General features: G+C 41.1%; 1 protein-coding gene across 2 annotated transcripts in view; it reads left to right on the top strand.

Annotated features, from left to right (window-relative positions):
- The window catches only part of cadps2 (Ca++-dependent secretion activator 2), a 224,303-nt gene that overhangs the window by 190,586 nt on the left and 9,245 nt on the right, over nucleotides 1-24,472 (top strand). For both annotated transcript variants that reach the window (XM_041996780.1, XM_041996779.1), the window contains one exon: nucleotides 18,333-18,440. In XM_041996780.1, coding sequence (XP_041852714.1) covers nucleotides 18,333-18,440 — 108 coding nt within the window. The remainder of the gene's footprint in view (nucleotides 1-18,332; nucleotides 18,441-24,472) is intronic.

The following is a 24,472-nucleotide window of genomic DNA, read 5'->3' as shown; positions in this document are numbered from 1 at the left end:
TTCTTCCAGCTTGGCTGCGGGGATCCTGAGGCGTTTCCAGACCAGCCAAGAGACGTAGTCTCTCCAGCGTGTCCTGGGTCCTCCTCGGGGTCCTTCAGAGGGACTTAACCAAAACACCTCACTAGGGAGGTCTCCAGAAGGCATCCTAACCAGATGCCTGAGCCCCCTCTTAATGCAGAGGACAGGATGGTTTGGTTGTGTAAATTCTAATCTCTTACATTTCCATGGCAGTTGGCATGGAAATGTAAGAGATGGCGGGTAAGCCAGACAGCGATAGATGCATCAGCTATGTAATCCTGTAATGTGATGCAACGGTGGACATCCAGCAGCAGGGTAAAGATTGCAACATGCTACCAAATATCTTGGTCGCACTGCTTCGGTTAACATTTTGCAGGTCTAGTGAAGGACTTTAATTATCTCTCTGAATGTCTCTGTGTATTCTCTGTTCATTCACAATTCCAGTAAAATCTTCATCATTCTTGGTGAGATCTTCAAAGCCTCTAATTTGTGCACAGAGAAACATTTTTGTAGCACAGTTTGTATTTACAGCCCATCTTCACAGACATATACAGATCAGGTTTACACATCAGTGATAGCAGTGGCAAGGAAGTTTTCTAACAGAAACTATTTTTATTAGTGAAACAAAACAACAAAAAACACAAACACATGAAGTCATCTTTCTTAAGAGTTTCAGGAGAACAAGACTCAATAACTTTTAGCTTTACTACAGCACTGAAAAGAAATTAAAGGATTATTCTAGGTCTCCATTGTCAATAATGAACAGTGAGCTGTTTTAGTTATGTGAAGGGATTTCCTACAAGTTACTACTACTGCACCATCTTTTTGTAATAAAATAAATTTAGTCTAATTTAGTGTAACTTTAGTGGAGCAGCATAGTTAAGTGTTGTACTTATCAAGGCTGTGGTTCTTTCACAAAACAGTCAGGTTGGGTAAACAACACAGCTGTCCCCTCCTCTACTGGTTCATTGTATTAATCAAAGTAAGAATATGGTCTTTAAATATGGTCACAGAATGCTTTCACATTATCTCTACATGTACTTCAAACTGCACTTAGTTTATACCTTTGGTAGATGTCTTTGTGTTTTTTTACATTATGAGAACAATCCAGAATATCAGACAAGCAGTTCGGTTCAACAGGCAAACTGTGTCCATTGAAAACCAGTTTAAGCACCATGACACAGTTTAATCCCATTAACAGCAAAGATCTGGGCGACACCTTATGTCAGCTGAACTCCCCCTCTTGCTGCTTGGACATCTTTAAAAAGGTCTCAAAGACTCTGGAGCCAGATCTGTTATAGACTGTGAATCAAACCTCTGCTAAAAAGGGACAATCTAGACAAGACACAAATGAGCAACTACAGGCCTCTCTGGTACTGCACTACACTGGTTTAAATCTTATTTAGAGAATAGAAAGTACTTCATATCAATAGGTAATTTTACATCTGAGCAGACAAGAATTACATGTGGAGTTCCCCACGGTTCCATCCTGGGGCCTCTTATGTTTAACATCTACATGCTCCCACAGGCACAGGTCAAAAAGAAAAACAAAATTAGTTACCATAGCTACACAGATGACACACAGATATATATTACAATGTCACCAGGAGATCGAGGCCTCGTACAGGCTCTTGGAAAATAAATTGAGGAGATTAATGACTGAATGTGTCTGAACTTTCTTCAGTTAAACAAAAACAAAACTGAGGTGATGGTTTTTGGAGCCAAAGAGAAACAATTAAAGGTCACCCCAGAGCTTCAGTCTATACACCTAAAAACCACCAACCAGGCCAGAAATGTGGGTGTATTGATGGACTCAGACCTTAACTTTGAGAAACACGTTAAGAGAATCACAAATTCAGCCTACTATCAGCTTAAGAATATATCAAGCAGGACCTGGAAAAACTAGTCCATGTTTTCATCTTTAGTCGGCTTAATGATTGTAACAGTGTTTTTATAGATTCTACCTAAAAAATCAACTAGACACCTGCAGCTGATTCAGAACTGCTGCTTGAGTCCTCACTAAGACCAAGAGAGTGGACCACATCAGTCCAGCTCTGAGGTCTTTACATTGGCTGCCTGTTCTTCAGAAAATAGACTTTAAAGTTCTGCTGCTGGTCTATAAAGCTCTGAATGGTTTAGGACCAAAATACATCAGTGACTTCTTGACCCATTATGAACCTACCAGAACCCTCAGGTCATCTGGTTCCAGTTTCTTATCAGTTCCCAGAGTCAGAACCAGACATGGAGAAGCTGCATTCAGCTTCTATGCTCCACATGTCTGGAACAAACTCCCAGAAAGCCTCAGATCAGCTGAAACACTCAGTTTATTTAAATCAAGGTTAAAGACCCACCTGCTCTCTGCTGCATGGAGCTAGTTTTTATTTAGAAGTCAAAATCTACATCTGGTTCTTTTAAGCTGGAATCATGTTTTAATATTGTCTTTCCCCACACTGGAACTTTATTTCTTGCATTTTATCTATTTTATTGTAGCATCTTCGTTCTGTTTTTATTTCATTAATTGCATTTCTCTTAATCTTTGTTTTTTATTGCACTTGTATTGCTTTCTGCACCCTGTTGAAATGTTGTATGTAAAGCACTTTGAATTGTCTTGTACATGAAATGTGCTATACAAATAAATTAGCCTTGCCTTGCCTTGCATTTAAGCATTATTTTTAAATGTAAGCATATTTGATTCCTTCAGATAAATACAGACATGTTTCTAATGTATGGCATGCATAGTTTCTGCTGGCTCTCTGACAACTCCATTTTGTTCTCATAATTTAAAAAAAAACACACACACACAAAGATATCTGCCAAAGGTATAAACTAAGTGCAGTTTCAAGTAGGGGACCGTGCTTGTTGCAAAATATTGTAACATGACAGTATGCCAATACATATTGGATGTGCTCATTGTGTGTGTTTTCTGCACTGATTCACACATGTTCAGTGGGGAGTGTTCACACCTCTACAGCCAAGATACCAGTGACTGACAACCACACATTCTCACGTCAAAAACAGCCATACTGGCAGAGCAAAAGCACAAACATTTAGAGTGGTCAGTATCTGCTGGCTCTTCAGCATCTTAGACCTGCTAAGTGCAAACATCTAAGAAGCTAACTTGGGGCCAACTCTTCACATTTTGAAACTCGGTATTTTGCCACACATCTTCCATGGCAGATATTTGAAAACTTCAGGTAAGAATATGCCCTCAAAATTAATTGCACGATTGTTTTATAGTATAAAAGTTGGGATGCTGTTTTACAGAATACAATTATTTACAAATCTCACCAAGCCATATTTTATACCCGTTAGAACATAAATGATAAATCAGATGTTAAAAATGAGTCATTTTACCATTGATTTTTTTTTTTTTTTTTTTTTTTTTTTTTTGTGCCAGTGATCGTGGGCATTATTTTTTTAATTTGACGCTCTAATCAAAAAATTATCCCTATCTCACTATAGTAAAGAATCCTTTAAAAAAATTCCTGGATCCAGACGGTGATCTGGATCACCCCTAAAATTAAATCATTTAATCCATTTATGAGATTTCCTGAAAAACTATATCAAACCCAGTCCATAATTGTTATGTTATGTTGCAAACAGACAGTTAAACCACTGCTACCGAATATATGAGAGAGGTAAAAAGTTGGAAGATGGGCAAGAAAAGGCTGGAAATATAACTGGTAAAAACTAGAGGAGCATTTGACAACTAATTAGGTTAAGTAGCAACAAGTCAGTAACATGACTAGGTATAAACGGCAGAGAGGCAGAGTCTCTCAGATGTAAAGGTGGGCTGTAAAGACAAACGGTGCCAGAAAAATAATAATAGTAACAATTTTTACTTTATTTATTGCAACTGGGAAATTTGGCTTTGCATTTTAACCATCTCTATTAGATTAATTAGGGATCAGTTGGTTGCTGTATGTCGGCACCCAGAGAGTTGTTAAATAAAAACTGTCACATTTTTAAATGTTCCTCACTGTAAAATTGTGAAGATTCTACACGTGACATTGAAATTGTTCCACAAGTTGTTATACAGCTTGTCTCAGATTGGTGAACCTCTGCCTTTCTTTACATCTGGGAGACTCTGCCCATCTGAAATACCATATTTAACCTGTTAGTTGTCAAATGCTCCTCCAGTTGTTTTTTACTTGTAGCAATGACTTTTCAGCCTTTTATTGCCCCTGTTACAACTTTTTACAGACTTGTTACTGCCATCAGATTTAATAATAAGTTATTATATGAAAAATAAGTTAATATGAAATAGGGCTGGGCAATATATCAAGATTTTCAAATATATCAAGACTATCAGAAGCAATGTAGAAGGAGGGAATATCGTTTATATCGAGATAGCCTGTTTTGAATTAAAAGCATCTTTTCTTTTGCATTTTGCACTGCTGTATTTTTGTTGTGGTCAATGGAAAGTATTTTTAATTTATTTTGTTTTAGGAGCACTTAATTTAATATAAAGGTACTTTAATTTCAGGCAGCTCTTTTAATGCACATGTGCTGCTGATCTTTAATAAAAGTATATTTAGCACTGAAGGCTGTAAATCAGAACTGCCTATTCTGTTACTTGACAAATATATATATATACACACACACACACATATATATATATATATATATCTATATACATATAGATATATATATATATCAAGATATATATCGTATATCATGATTCAGCTAAGAAATATCAAGATTTATTATAAGATTTGGTTCATATCATATCGCCCAGCCCTAATGTGAAATTATAAAAAGGTCTGTTTCAAAATCTGATATGTTGTTTCTATTTTATTGCTAATGAAATATGGGTTGAATTAGACTAGATCATATTCTGTTTTTATTTACATTTTATCAACTATCAGCTTTTTGTTGGGGTTGTATATTATTTGTACAAAATGACTGATTTGATCACATAAATGGGATTTTTACTTTTACTGATTAAATAATGAACATCCAGTTTTCATTTTTGTCCAATGCAAATAAGCAAAGTAATTTGACAGTGTGTTGTTATGTGGTTCCTTCCACAAGTACAGATTGTTTTTATTAGTTTTAAAATGTGTTTGGTTTCAAATTGGTGAGTTAAGGGTCAATGATCCTGTATTATAACATTTCATTTTACTTTTAGTTAAAAATAAAGGAGTTCTATGATGCTCCCACATCTTATCACACATTATAGATTCTCAGTCCAGAAATTAAACGAACGAGATGAGAAACTGAGCACTTTGTGGTGTGTTTACCTGTCTTTTCACTGCTCGCCTCCTTTGCAAACCGCTCATTATTAATAGGGCTTCTCTTACTCCCACCACTTCACTGTTCAACCCCTCCCCGTCTTTCACAAACAGAAATATTGTACACTCGTATTTTTTTGTTTGCCAAACACTCACGAGCAACTAGGCGTCCATTATCCTGTCGCAGAGGGGATTACTGGTGTTTGGCTACAAGTGAAGAAACTGTGGAGCAGACAAAACAGGCCGAGAGGGTAGAGCGTGACAAGAGCGCTGAACTGCTTTTTTTTTCCTTTTTTTTTTTCCTCTGTCTGTCTTTCTTTCCTCTCGTGTTAAGTTTTAATCTTGGTGGCTGGAACTGTGCCGACGTCTCCGATCTGTCACGCTGCTTTGTCAACTTGTCAGAACAAGAGAGTAGGGAGCTAAATGATTAAGACGAGCCTTAAGGGGATTGGGGAGGGGGAAGGGATTGACATCTCAAGTGACAACAGGGGCAGTAATATGTTACCACTGACACACAGATACTGTACACACCTCTTTCATTTTTTTCTCTCTCTCTCTCATTGAGCATGCCTATATTTAGCAGATTTTAACAGTTGGACATTAATCATTTTGTTATGGCCACCTACTTGTACAACCCCACCTCAAAAGCCGAAAGAACATTATTCAATTACATGACATTTTTAGCTCATCTTGAATTTGATGTTTCATCCAGAAAATGAGAAACTGTTTTAACAGCTTGATAGCTCAGTTGGAAAAAATGTAGAAACTAAAGAGACCAGTCACTTCACTTTTGGGGGAGGAAGGATTTCCCATTCTTAATTATCCGCTCAATAATCCTGAGTCCTTGTATTTTCTATTACTGGACGTACCATGTGGTTTAGGTTAGTAAAAGGCCTGGGCTACTAGTGGGTCAGTCCAGCAGCCAGAGTCTTCTTCTAGGAAACCATGCTGCTGTAACAGATGTGGTATATTAGTAAGCAGTTTTTTTCTTTAAATATACAAGGTTTCTCTTGGGTGGGAGCATACAATGCTCTAAAATGTCTGTATACCTTTCTGCATCAATTGAACCTTTCCAGATATGCAAGCTGCCAAATAAAGGACCATTTTCACCAAAAGGTCTGACTCGATATGGGACTGGGCGTTTTTTTGTTTGTTTGTTTGTTTGTTTTGTTTTGTTTGTTTTTTTGTTTTTGTTTTTTTTTTCACATTTCCATAGGCAACAACTGGGAAGGGTTTCAGAATATTTGATCCATTCTACTTATTTGGGACACCTCCATTGGGGTCCCAATTAGCTCGATCTTACCGCTAAAGGGTGGAACTAAACACAATGCAATCCCTTGATTGGTCATAGAAGTCATCAGTTCCCGTGCAACTCTGCAATAAGAACAAAGCAAGAACAGCTCCATGTTTTAATATATGGTGGATTCTTTGTTGTTTAAAGCCACATTGCAAGAACAAAGAACACAAACTACTGGATGTCAACTATTCACCTTTGTTTCTGGGTTTGCGTTTTTCTTTGTTATAACTCAAGGAAGGCGTCGTTCCAAGCTAGCATTACTCCATGACGTAGCTGACACATCTATTACTACCTGGCTGATACTCTTACCTGGTAGGTGGGGTATAGTGGGATGTGGAAATGTAACAGATCAGGGCTAACTGGACCAAACCATCCCATTCTAAGACAGACACCTGGAAACAGGGCTTTAATGCCGCTTTCATAATACACCTTGTTTGAGTGGTTTGCTTGAAGCTTAGAAATTGGCCGATGCTCTAAAATGGACAGTGCTGTTCTTGTGTTTTTGTTACATTCTACTTCCTGCAACACACAGTGAGCCTTTATCTGTGCATGCGTTGTTTTGCTCTAGGTTTGGAGTGTTACTCTTTAGCGCCCCCCACAGCCTGTAGTATGTACTACAGCGGTGTCGTGGGGATGTTGAAGTCTTTTTCCTTGTGTTCGCCACCATTTTCACACTATTTTCACACCTGAACCGGGTTCAGTGCCATGTGGACATAGCCTGAGTTTCTCCCTGTTGTTTTGGTGTCCTGCATGTTAGGATAGCTTCTTCCTAGTGTGTGTGAATATCTTCTGTACTATATGTATCTCATGCTGCCCCCTGTACAGGCGGTTTGTGATGACGAGCTTTAAGCTGTATTTGTGTATATTTCACTGTGAACTTTCAGGGAATGTTCCTGACTCACTGCAGTTATTTTCATAAGAGCATCAAAGCTGCTTTTAATTACTTCAGAACATCCAGGTTTTTTTTTTTTTTTTGTCAAATTACTAAATCTCTCTTCATTTCTGAGAAACTGTGCCTTTTTTAAGTAGCCTTTTTATTCAGAATTACTGAACAGTTGCCAATTACCTTAATTAGATGCAAGATGTTCCTAAAGCTGTTTTTTTTTTTTTTTTTTACTTTTTTAATATTTTGTTGCACTTTTTGTTTTTTTTTTTGTTTTTTGGAGGTGTTTCTGCCATTAAATTTATGATATGCTCATTCATTTTCATATTCTCTTTTTATTTACATTTTATGCATTTTCTTTATCTTTTTGGGGGGATTGGCTTGTATTTCGTTAATTTATACCTGCTTAATTTGGTGTTGGTGCTTTACCAAATTAGCACTAATTCAACAAGCTGGACTTGTGCTTTTGAAATGTTAGCTGGAGGTCATTTAGCTGCTGCGAGCTACAAGTTGGAGGCAATCCAGATCCGACTTGTTCCAGCACATCCTCCAACACTTGGCAGTCTTCCTGGTTTGTTCATGTTTGGATTGTTGGAAAGAATCTCAAGACTATTGATTGGGAACTGCTGACAACCCGTGTGGTGTCAGAAAACCTGGTTGTCAATCCGTGTTTTATATTTATTTGTCACTTGCTCTTTTCTTCAGCATTTAGCATGACTACAAGTAAAAAACTATGAGTTATTTATATGTGATATGAAAAAAGGTAATCATGGCATAAAACCTTTCTGAGCTACTTATACAGGAAAGTGTGCATGACCTAAAAGTGTCTGTTGGAGCACATCAGAAACAATATGACAAGTCATGTTACACACATACACTCAGTAGCACACACTCATTGTCATTATCACTTCTGATCATGATCCCTGATCTGACAGAGTCTTACCTCTCCACTCACTCCAGAGGATTATAGGGATTATGACAGGCTTGTCAATGACTGGGCCTGACCCATCGTCTCACTGGTGGAGTATAACACTGACACCAGACTCTGTTTTTTCCTAGACGCACATAACAGACCCCCCTGTGGTCATATTGCCTCACTTTAAACCCAGTTATCAGCAGAATTTCATATCCACAGATCTTTCTGATACAAACCTCTTCATCTGTTTTGGGTTACTCTTTTTTTTATCCGCAAAAATCTGAAAAGCAAGAAAAAGCTGAAAAGCTGACAGTAGGAACTGTGTCTTCTGTCCCACAGCTCCCTAATACATTGTGAGATGATTTGATGATTTTTATGGTATCTTCGATAACACCTTACAATCCCAGGATAGACTCTGTCTGTAACTTGACCCTTGAGTGAAGCCAAAAGGTTTCTTGGTTTCTTGATATTCCATTTCCTTGTTTGTACACAGGCATGCCATGCTCAGCAGTACTGTAGCAGAACAACAGCTCCCCCGAGGCCAATGCATGCCAACTTAGAGAAAACAGGTGTGAAAGATGTCAAGGCAATTACAACAGGCATTACAGCTGTAATCTCCCCTGACAGCAGGGAGTATGAATGAACACATTTTCTCACCCTGGCCTCTCACAGCCGCACAGACCACTGCTTCCCCAGCAGTTAAACTTTCTTCCAGTGTAACAGCTCCAGCACCTTTTCCTGCAATTCCTAAATAAAAAGAGAGGAGATATTGCTCATGTTTTCACCCTGGATGCAGCAGGTGGTGTTGAACATCTCTGTCATGCATTGCTGGAGAAGAAATCAATGATGATCTGGACTAAGATGTCTGTGTGGGAGAATATTTCCACTGGATCCTTGCTTGCTAAGTTTTTTCTTGAAGTCATTTTGACTTTGCACTGTCTTGTTAGATGTAGAGAGTCAGTTGAAGTCTCATTTTTGTAAACACAGATGTAGTTATCGGAAAAGTTGATCGTTCAGTTCAGAAATGGTCCTTAATGTGATGACTATGACCTTTTTAAATCTTTAGGTTTAAAATCATTATTGTGGCTTATTGCTTTGTTGTTAAGGTTATTAAAGGCGCACTATTGCATCTTTAAAATTATCGAGCTGTAAACATGGTTAAGTAGAGATGTCTTTGTGATTATTGGCAATCATACATCTGAGCACAGAAAAAAAGACATGGAGGACCACAGGGATCTATTCTGGAGTCTCTTCTGTCCAACATTTACATGCTTTGTCTCACTCAGATTTTGAAAAATAAGATTTATTACCATAGTTATGCAGATGATATGCAACTAAATATAACTATAGAACAACTACAGTCTTCAGCAAAATCTCATTAAGTGTCTTGAGGAAATGAATCAATAGATGCTTCATAATAAAAGACAGAGGTAATTATTTTTGGACCAAAAGAAGAATGGTTAAAAACTAGTGCCCTGCTCAAATCTGCAATGTTAAAAAATTCAAACCAAGCCAGAAATCTGGTTTTATTTTGGACTCTGACCTAAATTTTAACAGCCACATTAAATCACTTATAAAAAAAACTGCCATTTTTTTACCTTAAGAATATTTCCAGGATTAAAGGACCGATGTGTTTGGAATGAATGATTTTGAAAAACAGGTTCATGCAGACTAGACTACTGTAACAGTTTATTCAGTTTTACCTAAAAAAGTCAATTGTAGCTGATCCAGAATCCAGCCCTAACCAACACGAGAAAGGTGGATTATATCTCTCCTGTTTTGTGGTCTTTACACTGTTACTTTGTCCAACAAAGAGTCGATTTTAAAATATTGCTGCTGGTTTATAAAGCTCCAAACAGCTTAGGGATAAATTTCAGACCTTCTGGTCCACCATAAACCTTCCAGGCAGCTTAGGTATTCATTCAGACTTGCTTTCTGTTCCCAGAGATAGGACTAAAACATGGAGCAACTGCTTTTAGTTTTTATGCACCCATCATTTGGTATAGGCTTCCACAGAGCTGCAGGTTAGCTGAAAATTTGGCTTCTTTTTAAGTTCTTATTAAAACTAATCTTTTTACTGTTACATTTAACTAGTCTTTTATTTTTGTATTGTTTTTATTTTCTTTTAACTTTCATTCATTCATTCTCTGTACCGCTTGGTCCATTACGGGTCGCGGGTAAGCTGGAGCCTATCCCAGCATTGACAGGTGAGAGGCAGGGCACACTCAGGACAGGTCACCAGTCCATCGCAGGGCAACACATAGGGGACAAACAACCATTCACACTCGCACACACTCCGAGGGAGAATTTAGAGTAATCAATTAACCTAACATGCATGTCTTTGGACGGTGGGAGGAAGCCGGAGTACCTGGAGAGAATCCACGCATACACGGGGAGAACATACAAACTCCACACTGAAAGGCCACCGCCCTCAAGGTTCGAACCTCCCCCCAGCCGAGATTCGAACCAGCGACCTTCTTGCTGTGAGGCTGTGGTGCTAACCACCACATCACCGTCTTTTATGCTTAGCTTTATACTTAGCCTACATAGTTTTTATGCCCCCTTTTATGTTTTTGTTTTTGTCATAACTTGTTTTGTTTCTTTATATGTACATTTTTGCCCTTGGTTGCTTTATTTTAAGTACTTTGAATTACTTTTGTCTGAAAATTGCTATATGAAGTTTGATTTGATTTATTATTGAGTGAGACTGATAATTATACCGATTTGGCAACACCCAAATTATATATCTAAGCATTTGTGACTTTAAAATTTAGCTTAAATGGACACAGCTTTAGTTTGATAACTAGTGAATGAGTTTTATCCAAGTTATATTGTTATGTTTGTTTTGTTTTTGTTTTTTATCCCGGTTCCCGTGACACCAGGGTATTCAACATGAGAACACTGAGCTCCTCTGAGCTAAATCAGCTCCTGTATTATCTGCACTACTTACCACTGACTCCATCTCTTTTTTGCTCCACCTGTTCTTTATTCCTTCTTTTGTCTAAGCCAGACAAATACGTTCTCTTCATTTTGATGAACGTGCTCTCAACTGTTTGTTTGTGTAAGACACACCGCTACAAGCAGTAAGAGTGAAAGGTGTGCGTAGGGCCAACGCCTGGAAACCAACCATTGTCATTATACATTTTCAACATTATCACTGCTCTGTGTCAAAATAAAGTTGGTCGGCCCTCAGAGTCCCTTTCTAACACAAGCATTTGCCTGGATTGCCTGTTGGCAATTAGAGTGGTGCAGAGGAATGAAAACTCTGATGGGTAAGACCTTTGATAACAAAATGAACATTACACAAAATGGCTAAATCCCATTTCTACCCTGTTACGTCCCCCTTTACGTCCAGGGGTCAAAAGGACTGTAACACAGGAATGGCCGGACCAAGGGTAAATGAAATACAATAATGTTTATTAACAAAAATGGGTTCCAAAACACAAACAACCCTTAACCGGCAAATAATACAAAATAAACAACTCAAAGTGTCCCTGTCGGGTATTTAACAATTAGTCTTAACTCTACTTAGTAACAAAACAAACAAACAAACCAAAAATGTCCCCAAAACGGGCTACACGCACACAGGCGGACTAATTAACAAACAAAATAAACACACGCTCTCAGGCGGACTTCTATCAAAACAAAACCAAACTCCTAATAAACTAAACACAAAAACCTCCTTCTTTCAGGCAGGGACGGCACTAAAGCTCAGAACACAAAAAGGTATTTATCACTAAACCAAATCGCTAACTCGCACAGAGAAGTCTCTTAAACCACACAATCCACAATCTTTCTCAAACTGGCAGGCATGTGTCCCACAATCCACAGCTGCCCCGAATGATGGTGATGACTCTGTCTTAAAGGAGGCCTCTTCTCCGGATTGGACAGCTTGTTTGGGGAGTGAGTGGTAAGGCGGCCAATCAGGGATCAGGGGAGGCGGGTGCTGGGCATCCTCCACTGTCAGCGTCTCCAGCACGTCCTGCAACTCTCTCCTGGCTGGCTGATAAGCCGGCGGGCGTCACACTCCCCCCCTTAAGACATGGCTTCTTAGACATGTCAGTCTTCACCACCTGCATACACCATTCTTTTTTTTTTCACACAATGCAAAGTTTAAAGCACACATTTTTCACATTTCTCTAAACCCTGGAGAGGGCATCAGCAAAGAGATTCTCTACTCCCTTTTTGTGATGAATCTCAATGTTGTATTCTTGTACAATCAGTGCCCAGCGCATCAGCCGCTGGTTGTGATTGTACATGCGACTCAGGAAGGTAAGCGGGTTGTGATCGGAGAATACGCGGACCGGCACAGGAGAAGATCCCACATAAACCTCGAAGTGCTGAAGCGCCAACACCAATGACAACGTCTCCTTCTCTATTGTAGAATAATGGAGCTGGTGCCGGTTGAACTTCCTCGAGTAGTAACTCACGGGATGGTCAATGCCATCAGGACCGGTCTGAAGAAGCACGGCACCCGCCCCCACAGCACTAGCATCTACATCCAACTTGAAGGGCCGGCCCAAATCCGGCGCCCTTAACACAGGAGCGTGTACTAATAACGCCTTTACACTTTCGAATGCATGTTGACATTCTGGAGTCCACTGGAATTTGCGTTTGGGACTCATCAGCGTGGTTAACGGATCAACCACTGTGGCGTAATTTCTGCAAAACGAGCGGTAATACCCGGTGACACCCAAAAACCTGCGCAACGCTTTACGAGAGTCAGGGACAGGGTAAGCTGCCATAGCTGCTATTTTTGCGGCTATCGGTCGGACCTCCCCTTGTCCCACCTGGCGACCCAAATATGTGACAGTGGCTTTCCCAAATTCACATTTAGCTAAATTCAGGGTCAAAGACGCATCTTGTAACCGTGAAAATATGTCAGTCAGCGTAGCCATATGTTCCTCCCAGGTATCCGTATGAACGACCACGTCGTCTAAATAAGCACTACAATGGGGAACATCTCCAAATAGGGTGTCAACTAAACGCTGAAAGGTGGCTGGGGCGTTGCACATACCGAACGCCATCACAGTGTACTGAAGAAACTGATCCGGGGTCACGAAGGCAGATATCTCCGATGCCCTGTCTGTAAGGGGAACCTGCCAATAACCCTTCAGTAAATCTAACTTGCTCACAAATTGTGCTGAACCTACAGCATCAATACAATCATCTACCCGCGGAAGGGGGTACGCGTCAGGTACGGTTACCGAGTTCACTTTACGGTAATCCGTGATGAACCGGGGTGATCCATCGGGCTTCATCTCTACTAAACAGGGGGAACTCCAAGCGCTATGACTGCGCTTCGCCAAACCGTGTCTTAACAAATACTCAGTTTCATTTTTCATTAATGCGCGTTTAGTTGGATTGGCACGGTACGGATGTTGCTTGATGGGGACAGCACCTTGCACATCAATGTCGTGTTTGACAATGGTGGTTTGTGTTGGTACGTCATTGAACAAACCCGAGTAGTTAGAAACTAGACTTAACACATCGGCCTTTTGTTCTTTAGACAGATGCTGCAGCGCTGCCGGCAAGGCTTTCAGCATCTGGGAATTTGGCAGACGAGGTGTCAACACGGCCTCTACTCGCGAGGGTAGTCCAGCATCCGTTTTAGTTGAACCAGTTACCACTAACGCAACACTATCCGAAATATCACCAGAGTTTCGGTCGCTCACCACTTCTATTTCACGGGACCGGTACGGCTTAAGCATGTTGACATGGCAGACTCTCGTCTTCCGTTTCCGATCGGGAGTCGCTATTATGTAATCAGTGTCACTTAGCTGCTTGCGAATAACATACGGCCCTGAAAAGCGAGCAGACAGGGCAGTACTGGAGAGAGGGAGCAACGCCAAAACCTTCTCCCCTTCTCTTAAATGTCTAGTGACAGCTGTTTTGTCATACTTGCGTTTCATGGTACTTTGTGACTCTTTCAGCGTAGCTGCTGCGAACTCACGAGCGTGAATAAGACGATTGCGGAAGGTTGTCACAAAGTCTAGAACGTTACGGTTCGGAGTTGTTCGTAGATCCAACAACTCCTCCTTGAGGAGTTTGAGGGGTCCACGAAGGCTGTGCCCGAAAACTAACTCGGCAGGACTGAACCCTAAAGATTCCTGCGGGGCCTGACGAGAGGCGAACAACGCGTAAGGGACTCCTTCATCCCAATGTTTGTGGTCGGCACAACAATACTTACGTAACATCGCCTTTAATGTTTGATGCCACCTCTCCAGAGCTCCCTGGCTCTGCGGGTGGTATGCACTAGAGGTTACGTGACGAATGTTTAGCTCACGCAGCACCTGAGTAAACACTTTAGACGTGAAATTAGTCCCCTGGTCGGTCTGGATTACACGCGGGAGCCCAAATGATGAAAAGAACTTTACCAAAGTTTTAGTCACTGATCTAGCAGTTATTCGGCGTAGTGGGATGGCTTCTGGATATCGCGTGGCTGTACACATCAGTGTCAACAGGAAAACATTCCCAGAGCGAGTTTTTGGCAATGGCCCTACACAGTCGATTATCAGTCTTTCAAACGGCTCTCCTATAGCCGGAATCGGGTGCAATGGAGCTCGAGGAACTGGCTGGTTAGGTTTACCTGCCACCTGACAGAGGTGACAGCTGTTTATAAATCGCACTACGTCTGCCTTCATGCCCGGCCAGAAGAAATGCTTCAAAACCTTCTGATGGGTCTTACGGATGCCTAAATGCCCCGACCATAGTTCATCATGAGCTAACTGCAAAACACGTTGCCGATACGCCTGCGGAATCACAATCTGTGTTTCTACATTCCAGTCTGCACCAGGAAGCACAACAGGACACCACCGCCTCATTAATATTCCTTCATGCACGTAAAAGGAAACAGTGTCCGCCTCAGCACTCTCAGCACTCACCACCTTGGAGTAGTACGAGCGCAGTGTGGGATCCTCCTCCTGCGCGGTCCTCAGCTGATCACGAGAGAGCGGCAACAGAGGGACAGCAGGGGAGATCAGGGCTTTCCGAGCTTTTATGTCGGGGTCCCTGCTCTCCTCCACTGGCTCTGTCACGGCTTCGTCCGTATCTGTTGGAACAAGAAAGCTGTCAGCGAGATGAATTTCATCATCACGATGGTTACGTTTCTTACGTGATCTTCTCGCTTGTGCGCGTGTTACCACACCAGTCGGTGCTTCCCCCGTTACGGCATGACTTTCCCCTGGATTGCTGATCACCTCTAGGGAAGGCATCACTTGTCCACCTGCAATGTCGTTCCCTAAAAGCAATGTCACATTAGCAACGGGAAGTTCATCACACACTGCCATGGGGAAAACTCCGGTGATTAGATCAGTACTCAAATGTACTCGGTGCACTTCACGGGGAACATAACCCATTTCCACACCTCTCAGCATAACACAATAGCCTTCGGATGAGGCTTCAGAAAACGGCAAAGCACCCGCCAAAATGAGGGTTTGTGATGCTCCAGTGTCACGCAACACCTGCACTTCTTTCTCCTCCTCACTCCTGCCATTCAGTGATATTTTTCCGGCCATTATAAATGGCTTAAAACAAGGATCTATGTGGTTACTCCCTCTTTTCACCACTGATTCAGCTTGTTTTATAAAACCAACTTCTTTCTGTACCACTGGGTTTTGTTCTTTCTTAGCCAACAGTCGACAGTTGGCTATTAAATGACCCGGCTTCTGACAGTAAAAGCATTTTCTGTCGTCAGGTTTTCTCACTTTCTCAGTTTCAGTGGTTTTTCTAAATGTGGGTTTGGTTGGAGCCGAAAACACCACTTTGTGAGTGAGCACGTATTCATCGGCTAACGTGGCCGCAGAAGTTATGTTATCCACTCGGTGCTCATTAAGGTGTACCACCAACCCTTCTGGTAAGCGGTTCTTAAACTCTTCAACCAGTATAAGTTCTCTGAGCTTTTCAAAAGTCGTCACATCACAAGACGCACACCAGCGATCGAAGAGCGTGCTCTTCTCTCGCGCATATTCTACAAAAGTTTGAGAAGATTCCTTCTTGTGGGCACGAAACTTCTGTCGGTATGCCTCCGGAACTAACGCATACGCTTTCAGAACCGTGGCTTTCACGATATCATAATTCTGGCTGGCTGCAAGAGGGAGCGCTGCTACCACCTCCTGAGCTTTACCAGTCAACCGGCATTGTACCAATAATGGCCAGCATTCTTTCGGCCACCGCAGCGCAAGCGCAATGCGCTCAAACGCCGGAAAATAGCAGTCCACATCAGACTCACCAAACACCGGAACAAAAGGAACAAACTTTGCTATGTCATAGGGGGCCGCGGGACTCTGAGACCCTGACGGGGCAGCAGAGATCCACGGCGAGGTGGCCTTGGCCTGGGCATCCAGCTCAACCTGCCGCAAGCGCACAGCTTTGTCGGCTTCAATTTCCAGCTTTCTGATCTCAAACTGGAATTGTCGCTGCTGGGCCTTCTCCTGGGCTTCCATGCGAAGTCTGGCCAGCTTAAGCCTGTGCCGTGCCCCCAACGGGGAAGCACCAGAGCTGCTGTCGAGTGGAAGAGGCTCAAAACGGGGAAGCGTGACAGGTGTCGCAGGCCTATCACCGTCCTCGCTATCCTCCTCCATATCAACCAGATCCAGCTGAGTGCTCTGCTCAGCTTCCTCTCCACCCCCACCGGTGGAGGGAACAGCCTCATCAGGAGAATCCTCCGATTTCCCAGCAACTGCAGGCACCTGAAGCACCTGCCGTTCCACCAAGCCTGCCACCACTAATGACATTAACTCCTTTTTCCGCATTTGTTTCGGCCTTGGAATGTCGTAGTGGTCAGCTACTAAGGCTAAATCATCCTTCCGACACGCCTCCAGACAATCCAGAGTCGGTTCCACTATGAACCGATCCAGATCAAACGGAGTGCGCCGCATAGCCATATCACAAAACTACAATTAACCTTACCTGTACAATGCCAACAAAACTGAGTTCAAAATTACCTACCGTGCCTGAAAAGAGCCACACAAACACGCAGCAGTAAGAGCAACCACTCTCACCACGAGGGGTACTCAAACCACGCGCCACACACACGTATCTAAATCTAATAAAGTGGTATACAATAATATATACTATAATATTACAAAAAAGCTCCCGGACGAGCCCCCACTATGTTACGTCCCCCCTTTACGCCCTTCGCGCGTTCACATTTGGGTAAGGGCTATCTCTATTCTCTTATGGATAAAGAGCAAGTGCTAAGGGTAAGGGCCACACAACCCTCCAAAGAAAGATGGCCGAGGACCGCACATCACACAAAAGTGAAGATAAAATTTCCCAACATACACTGTATACATTGGCAAAGATGGTAGGAAGGCAGGACACCCATAAATGTTTATTCAGCATCAATAAGGACGTAAAAATTATTTTAAATTCCATCTTGTGACCATTTATTCAGGGCCCTGTTCATCACAGGGCTGTTGTCACAGATTGTTCTTGTTGTCATAGATGCTTTCCACTTAGTTTTAAGTAACAACTAGTGACAACTTCTGATGGCGTATAGCGTTAAAGCAGGAGTATCTCATTTCCAAGGGGAATGTCTTCCCCCCTACTCTCTTGGGACTTTGTTTTAAGGAATAATGGTTAGGGAAAAGCAAGGGGAAGGGGTAGAAATGATAAATGGGATTGAGCCTGTTGCAAACAATGAGTTGAACTAGTTAAAGATCATGAGTTCTCCGTATATCACAGCATGCTTTCCATTATTATCTGGTGCTATTTCATCTTAATAAATAATGTGGTTAAATGTCCAACTTTACTGCTTTGAATGTGTCAAGAGGTCATTATGCACAGCTTGCATGTGATTCATTTTTGCTATATACTGTTATTGTCTTGTGGACCATGAAAATCCACCATTACACTGTTACAACCCAGCTCATTTACATTTTCAGCACTGCACAACCGGCAACTCTGTATTTCTAACTGTATGATTACCCTCTACTCCTCCAAGAAGACTCTTCAGGCTTGTTTTTGTCCTCTGTTCTGCAGAAACCTGGGATGGATCTAGCAGACACCTACATCACTTTTGTTCGGCAGAACCAAGACATCCTCAGAGATCGGGTCAATGATGAGCTGTACATTGAAAGGGTGTTTGATGTGAGTTTTTATTCAAATGTTTCTCACTGAGATAATCAGCCAATCACATGACATCCACACCATGGACGTTGTTCTGAGTATTTCAGAAACTGCTAATCTACTGGTATTTTCCCACACAACCATCTCTAGGGTTTTACAGAGAATGGTCTGAAAAAGAGAAAATATCCAGTGAATAGCAGTGGTCTGTCTTTTTGATGTCAGAGGAGAATGGGCAGACTGGTTGGATGATAGAAAGGCAACAGGAAGTCAGATAAGCACTGATTCCAACCAAGGTATAAGAATACAATCACTGAACACACAACACACCCAGCCTTGAAGCAGATGGACTACAGCAGCAGAAGACCACACTGGGTGCCTCCTGTCAGCTAAGAACAGGAAACTGAGGCTACAATTCACACACACTCACCAACACTGGACAATAGAAGATGGAGAAACGTTGCCTGGTCTGTTGAATCTCCATTTTTGCTCCGTATTCAGATGCTAGGCTCAGAATTTGGAGGAAACAACCTGATAGCATTGATCCATCCTGTCTTGTATCAACAGTTTAGGCTACATGTGGTGTAATGGTGAGAAGGGATATTTCTTGGCCCACTTTGGGCCCCTTATAACCACTGTGGCCTGGTTTAACCACCACAGCCTACCTGAGTATTGTTGATGACCATGTCTATTCCTTTAGAAACACAGTGTAGCATCTTCTGATGCTACTTCCAGCAGGATAATGCACCATGTCACAAAGTTCAGGTCATCTTCACTTGGTTTCTTAAACATGACAATGAGTTCACTGCACTCCAACGACCTCCACAGTCACCAGATCTAAATCCAACAGAGCAGCTTTGGGATGTGGTGGAACAGGAGATTCTCGTCATTAATGTTCCTTTGTACAGTGTCCTTGGGTGTTTTGAAAGGCGCTTTTAAATAAAATGTATTATTATTATTATTATTATTATTATTTATGAATGTGCAACAGACAAACCTGCAGCAACTGTGTGATGCTGTCATGTCAATATGGAGCAAAAGCTCTGAGGAAGGTTTCCACCACCTTGTTGGATCGGTGACACCAAGAATTAAGGCAGTTCTGAAGGAAAATAGGGATTGCTTAATTGTAAGAGATCGAGTAGTTAATGTGACTATACTCTCATTATTGGATTTCCGTATTTTAACCAGCACCTGGTAGTAATGTGCTACCATAAGGTGGCATCAATATACCAATCTGTCTGCTGAAATAAAACACAACACTTTGCCATTCCTAGTAAGAACTATGTGCCACTGTGTGAGATTTGACGATCATGTCTAATTATAAGAAACATGCAGTGCCAAAGATGAGAACCTGCAAAAAGTCCTGTGTGGAGCTCCTTCAAGAAAATAAACAAAGATGAGGTCCAGTTTGAACTCTCAAATAAAGCTAGCATATCATAAGTCTACCATGTCTATGCACAGTCATGTTAGCGAAGCATCCAACAGAAGGTCCATCTGGTTGCCCAGTCATTGGTTACCTTTCTCACCAGATGAAGGAAGTATAATGTTAGATGTAAAAAGGAAATAATGGACATCTTCTCAAGGCGCACTCACACCAGGATAGTCTGGGGGACACTCTTCGATTAGGCAGGGAATTCCGAAAAACTTTGCACCTTTCATCATGGGTTTACTCTTTAGTACACTGCTCTTTAGTAAAGCGGACCAAACCACCTGAAAAACATCAAGTAGTTACAGCTGTTTGCTAGGAGCAGTATTTCCAGGAACAACCGCTGACCATCAAAGAAGAAGAAAATCCAGCTCATTGATTGGCCAGGACCGAAAATAGCTCTTTCACTGCAAGGAAACAGTGGAGCAAAAAGTTTCTGCAGTCTGGTTTCTGTTTCTACTTTGGTGTTCAAACCTAATACAATTTTTTTCCAGAATATGTTCAGTATGAGCAGCACAGAGGTAGCTAGCTATCTACCATGCTGAACTATGCCACTTCCTTTCTTTGGTTCACTCGATGGTCAGCTCGCTTTCACACTGGAAGAGATCCAAACCAGGAGACCCCCAGTTTTTTGGGTTTTTTTTTATCGGACCAGAGTTTCATTCTTTGGTCCTTACCAAAGTTCAAATGCCCATTAACACTACTCCAAATGAACCGTACTGTCCATTCAGGTCGACCAGGGTTCATTGAAAGTGGACTAAACAGCGGCCATGTGAATGTGTCCTTAAAGGCGATGGCTAAAGACATGCTTCCATTAGTTTTATTGAAGATGAAGGTTGTCAAAGCTTCATGTAATTAGCTGAGCCTGAGTTTACAGTCCATACAAGACAAACCTATCAGAACAAGGCTGAAAAAACTGTATATTATACTGTAGTTGAGTGGTAGATTATTCGAAGAATGGTTAAATTATTCTTGACAACTTAAATATTTTAGCATCACTATTGACAGATTCATGCGAAACCACTGAAATAAACAAACTTTTGTAACTTTCCTTGTTTTGCTTATTGAACAGTATGTTAAAACTGATTATTCAAACTTGCCAAACTCCTCTTTATTTTGTTAATTTGGGGGTTTTGTAAGGACAATAGAAAATATTTTATCAGTAGTTTCTCCAGTTCAGGGATTACCTTTTTGTATGTAAAGCTGCCTGTAGAGTCATAACCCTTTAATCCCAGTCAACATCCAGACATTATTTTTTCAGGACAGCCTCAGTTGAGTTTAAAATGATGTAAAATGAAAATATCAATACCTACAGCACCACAAAGGCCAACCAAAACAAGAAAACAGAATTCATTAGTAAGAATACTTTGTAGAAATAACACACAGATCAACAGTGACCAACCCTTTTCTCATCTACACATCATTCTCTCGAGTCTTGGATTCAGTAAAAAAAATATTGGCATCAAACACAACAGAAACTTTTCTGTTCCAGGTGTGTTTTGTAATTTACAGTTATTTATGCTACTACGTACCTACTATCTATGTTTCTTTTTATGGACCTTGAGTCTGACAAATAAAGATGATGATATCCTCAAAAAACCAACTCCAACTAAGCTCGTGTTTGTCTCAGTGTGCATCAAAAGCATTTTCTAAGCTTTATTCCAGTTACAGAGGACCATTTTTTTGTTCCTTTCAGACAGACATAGAACTTTCTGCTCACTTATTGATCTTTCGCTGCTCCTGATTGGACATTACCATTAATTTAAACTGATTGGTGGGAAGTTTGACAGGAAGTGGCTTCTTCATAATTTCCAAGTCAAAATAGAGGTCTGTTAGCAACACTGTAGTGAAAGTGATCTCTTTTTTCATTATCAAACTATGATAAATAATGGTTTTATAAACAATGCAATATGCAGTCTTACGTTAATGGGGGGCTCTGTCTTAAGTTTTTCTGAGTTCCACACATTCTCATCATATAGTTTTCCTTTATGTGTACCAGCTTGTTTGTCAGATAAAGCTAGTACTGTGATTCTTTCTTAATACTTTGAGATCAAACTGACAGTCCGGTGTTTATCGTGTTTGATTTTCCTCTTTCAGAGCAGCAGCAGGTCGCTCTGATGCTGAAAACAGTGTCTGCTTCTGTTGCCCAATTTATCACTTATGGAATATTGAGAGCATTTGGCTCACTCTGTTGGAACCAAAAACCCTTCTAACCAATCCTCCATCCCATGCTGTCGGCTGTCTTTCCAGACCCCCATCCCACCCACCTACAAGATTTAGATTTATAAGAATATTTTAGCAACAAGTTGTCAAACACGCCTCAGCTCACCGTTGTGACTGAATGCAGTGTCTTAGGCATGGCAGCTCAGAAGTTCATATACATTAGCAGCACGAAGCAGTGATGGATTTCTGCCACCCACTGGCTCCTCTGAGGGTTCAGAGTGAGTTCGAGCTGCACTGTGCTGATTTGTGTTTGTTTGGGGAGGGGGCGAGGAGAATGAGTCTAATGGAGCTCATAAGCGCCCAGTCATGCACCAAGGAGGAGGTGACAGCAGGGTTACCAGGACTTGGTGTCTTCATCGAGCCCTCCAGTATCCTTCACATACACACTTATATGTGCATTTTGTTTGTAACAAAGGAAGCAAATCCTGCATCAGGCCTCCTGATAGGAATGTTTTCACTACACAATTGTCTTGTTTATGTGTTACTCGGCAAGCTAGTCAAATTCATTTAAAGGCCCTCTTCTTTGAACGCCGTCTGCATCAATGGACTTAAATAACCAGCAGGAGCTGCAATGCTGCAGTAAAGATAGAGAAAACACACAGTTGTTGACATGCTCAGGTTTTTTTGTTTGTTTTTCTTCATGTGCATGCTCACATGAGTCTGTCTATTTCTGTTAAAGTACTAACCAAAGACCCTGTTGGTGTGGATAGAGAATGAAATATATGCTCAAAAATAACTGTAATACAACGGTTTAAATTGGGGACAGAGGGCATATTCACCCTGTGGTACACCTCTACTAAAATCCTCTTCCTAGCTATGTGCAATTGCATAACATATATGTATATATATAGAGAGAGAGAGAGCGAGAGCTGTCAGTTATTAAAAATATTTAATCGCGATTAATTGCATGAGTGTCCTAAATTAGCTTGCGATTGATCGCATATTAATTAGATTTTTTTTTATCTGTTTCTAAATGTTCCATAACAGGATATTTATCATGCTTTTGTAATGCACTGTTGTAGATCCATCAACATCAACAGCAGATAAAAAAAAAGACCTGAGTCTTGTTCAGAGAATTGTCTTGCAGAGCTTTAAAGATAAACTGTCCATTTAAAAGACCCATACTATGTCCATTTCTGCTGCAGAAGCACATTATTTCTGCACCACTTCCTGAAACTATGCAGGTGGTACATTTAACACTGTTAAAAAGAATTTGCATTAACTTGTCACTAACTCTAGCAGTCCTATATACTCACTGCCTGGCAAAGAAATAAGTCGCTAACAAATAAAAGGTCACAGTAATATTTCATTGGACAACCTTCAGCTGTGATTACAGCAGCAGTCGCTGTAGCATTCTTTCAATAAGCTTCAGTGTCACCGGATTTTTTCCATCTAGTGTTGCATTCATTTTTCATTGAGATTCAATTCAGCTTTATTTTTTAGCACCACTTTACAGCAACGTCATGTCAGGGCACTTTACAGACAAATCCGTTTGAACTAATTCATAATAAATAATAGCCTAGTTAAGGAAAGCCAACAGCTTGCATCAAATCTTGACTTTGATCTAGTCCCTCTTGTATAGATGGTGGGAGAGTGCACATAATGATGCTGAACCCAGACCTGACCAACTGCAACTACCCCCGAATCATAGCACCTCCCCCACAGGCTGGTACAGTGGGCACTAGCATGATGTCTGCATTACTTCAGCTGCTTCTCTCATCACTTTCGAGCAGTGTAAAACTCATCAGACCACATGACCTTCCACCATGGCTCCAGAGTCCAATCTTTATTAGAATCTGTACAGAATAGATTGTACATTATTAAGTGTAGGACTTCACTGTTCAGCAAGAGTATTTGTCAAATATTTAAATATTTTCATTACTGTGGTACCAACCTCTGAATTATCATGCACATATTGTTTTTGGATGGTCCCCCCATAATCCACATCTCCACATATTTCCTCCATCTGTTTTCACTCTCGTCCTTTAATCAGCTCAATTAAGGGTCATCTTCGTTCTCTCTTTTTTTTTTTCAAACCTTAACAAAGCTCAGGAGGGAACCAGCAGGCAGCTGATTAACTGCTCAATGGAAAGTCATCTGCCAGAGAAATAAAGGCTCCAACAACTGCAGATCAAGAAAACAGTCAATACAGGCAGCATTTCTGAGGCTCTGTTATCCAAATGTTACAATTTATTACAAGCTTGATAGCATACAGCACAATTACAGTGTAAAAATATGTTTTCTATAGAGGAAAAGAAGAGAAAATAACTGAGAAAGTTGATAATATCAAGATGGCAGTGAGTGTATATGAGGGGAAAATAAATTTTAGAAAAGGCACAATTACTCTCAGACCCAGAGTAGTGAGCAGATATTGATGCAATCTTTCGTGGTGAAAAAAAAACAGTTG

The sequence above is a fragment of the Melanotaenia boesemani genome, chromosome 10, assembly GCF_017639745.1.
Source record: "Melanotaenia boesemani isolate fMelBoe1 chromosome 10, fMelBoe1.pri, whole genome shotgun sequence".
NCBI classification, from domain to species: Eukaryota; Metazoa; Chordata; class Actinopteri; order Atheriniformes; family Melanotaeniidae; genus Melanotaenia; species Melanotaenia boesemani.
The sequence above is the reverse complement of the archived record's forward strand: the minus strand, read 5'-3'. Positions and strand labels throughout refer to the sequence as shown.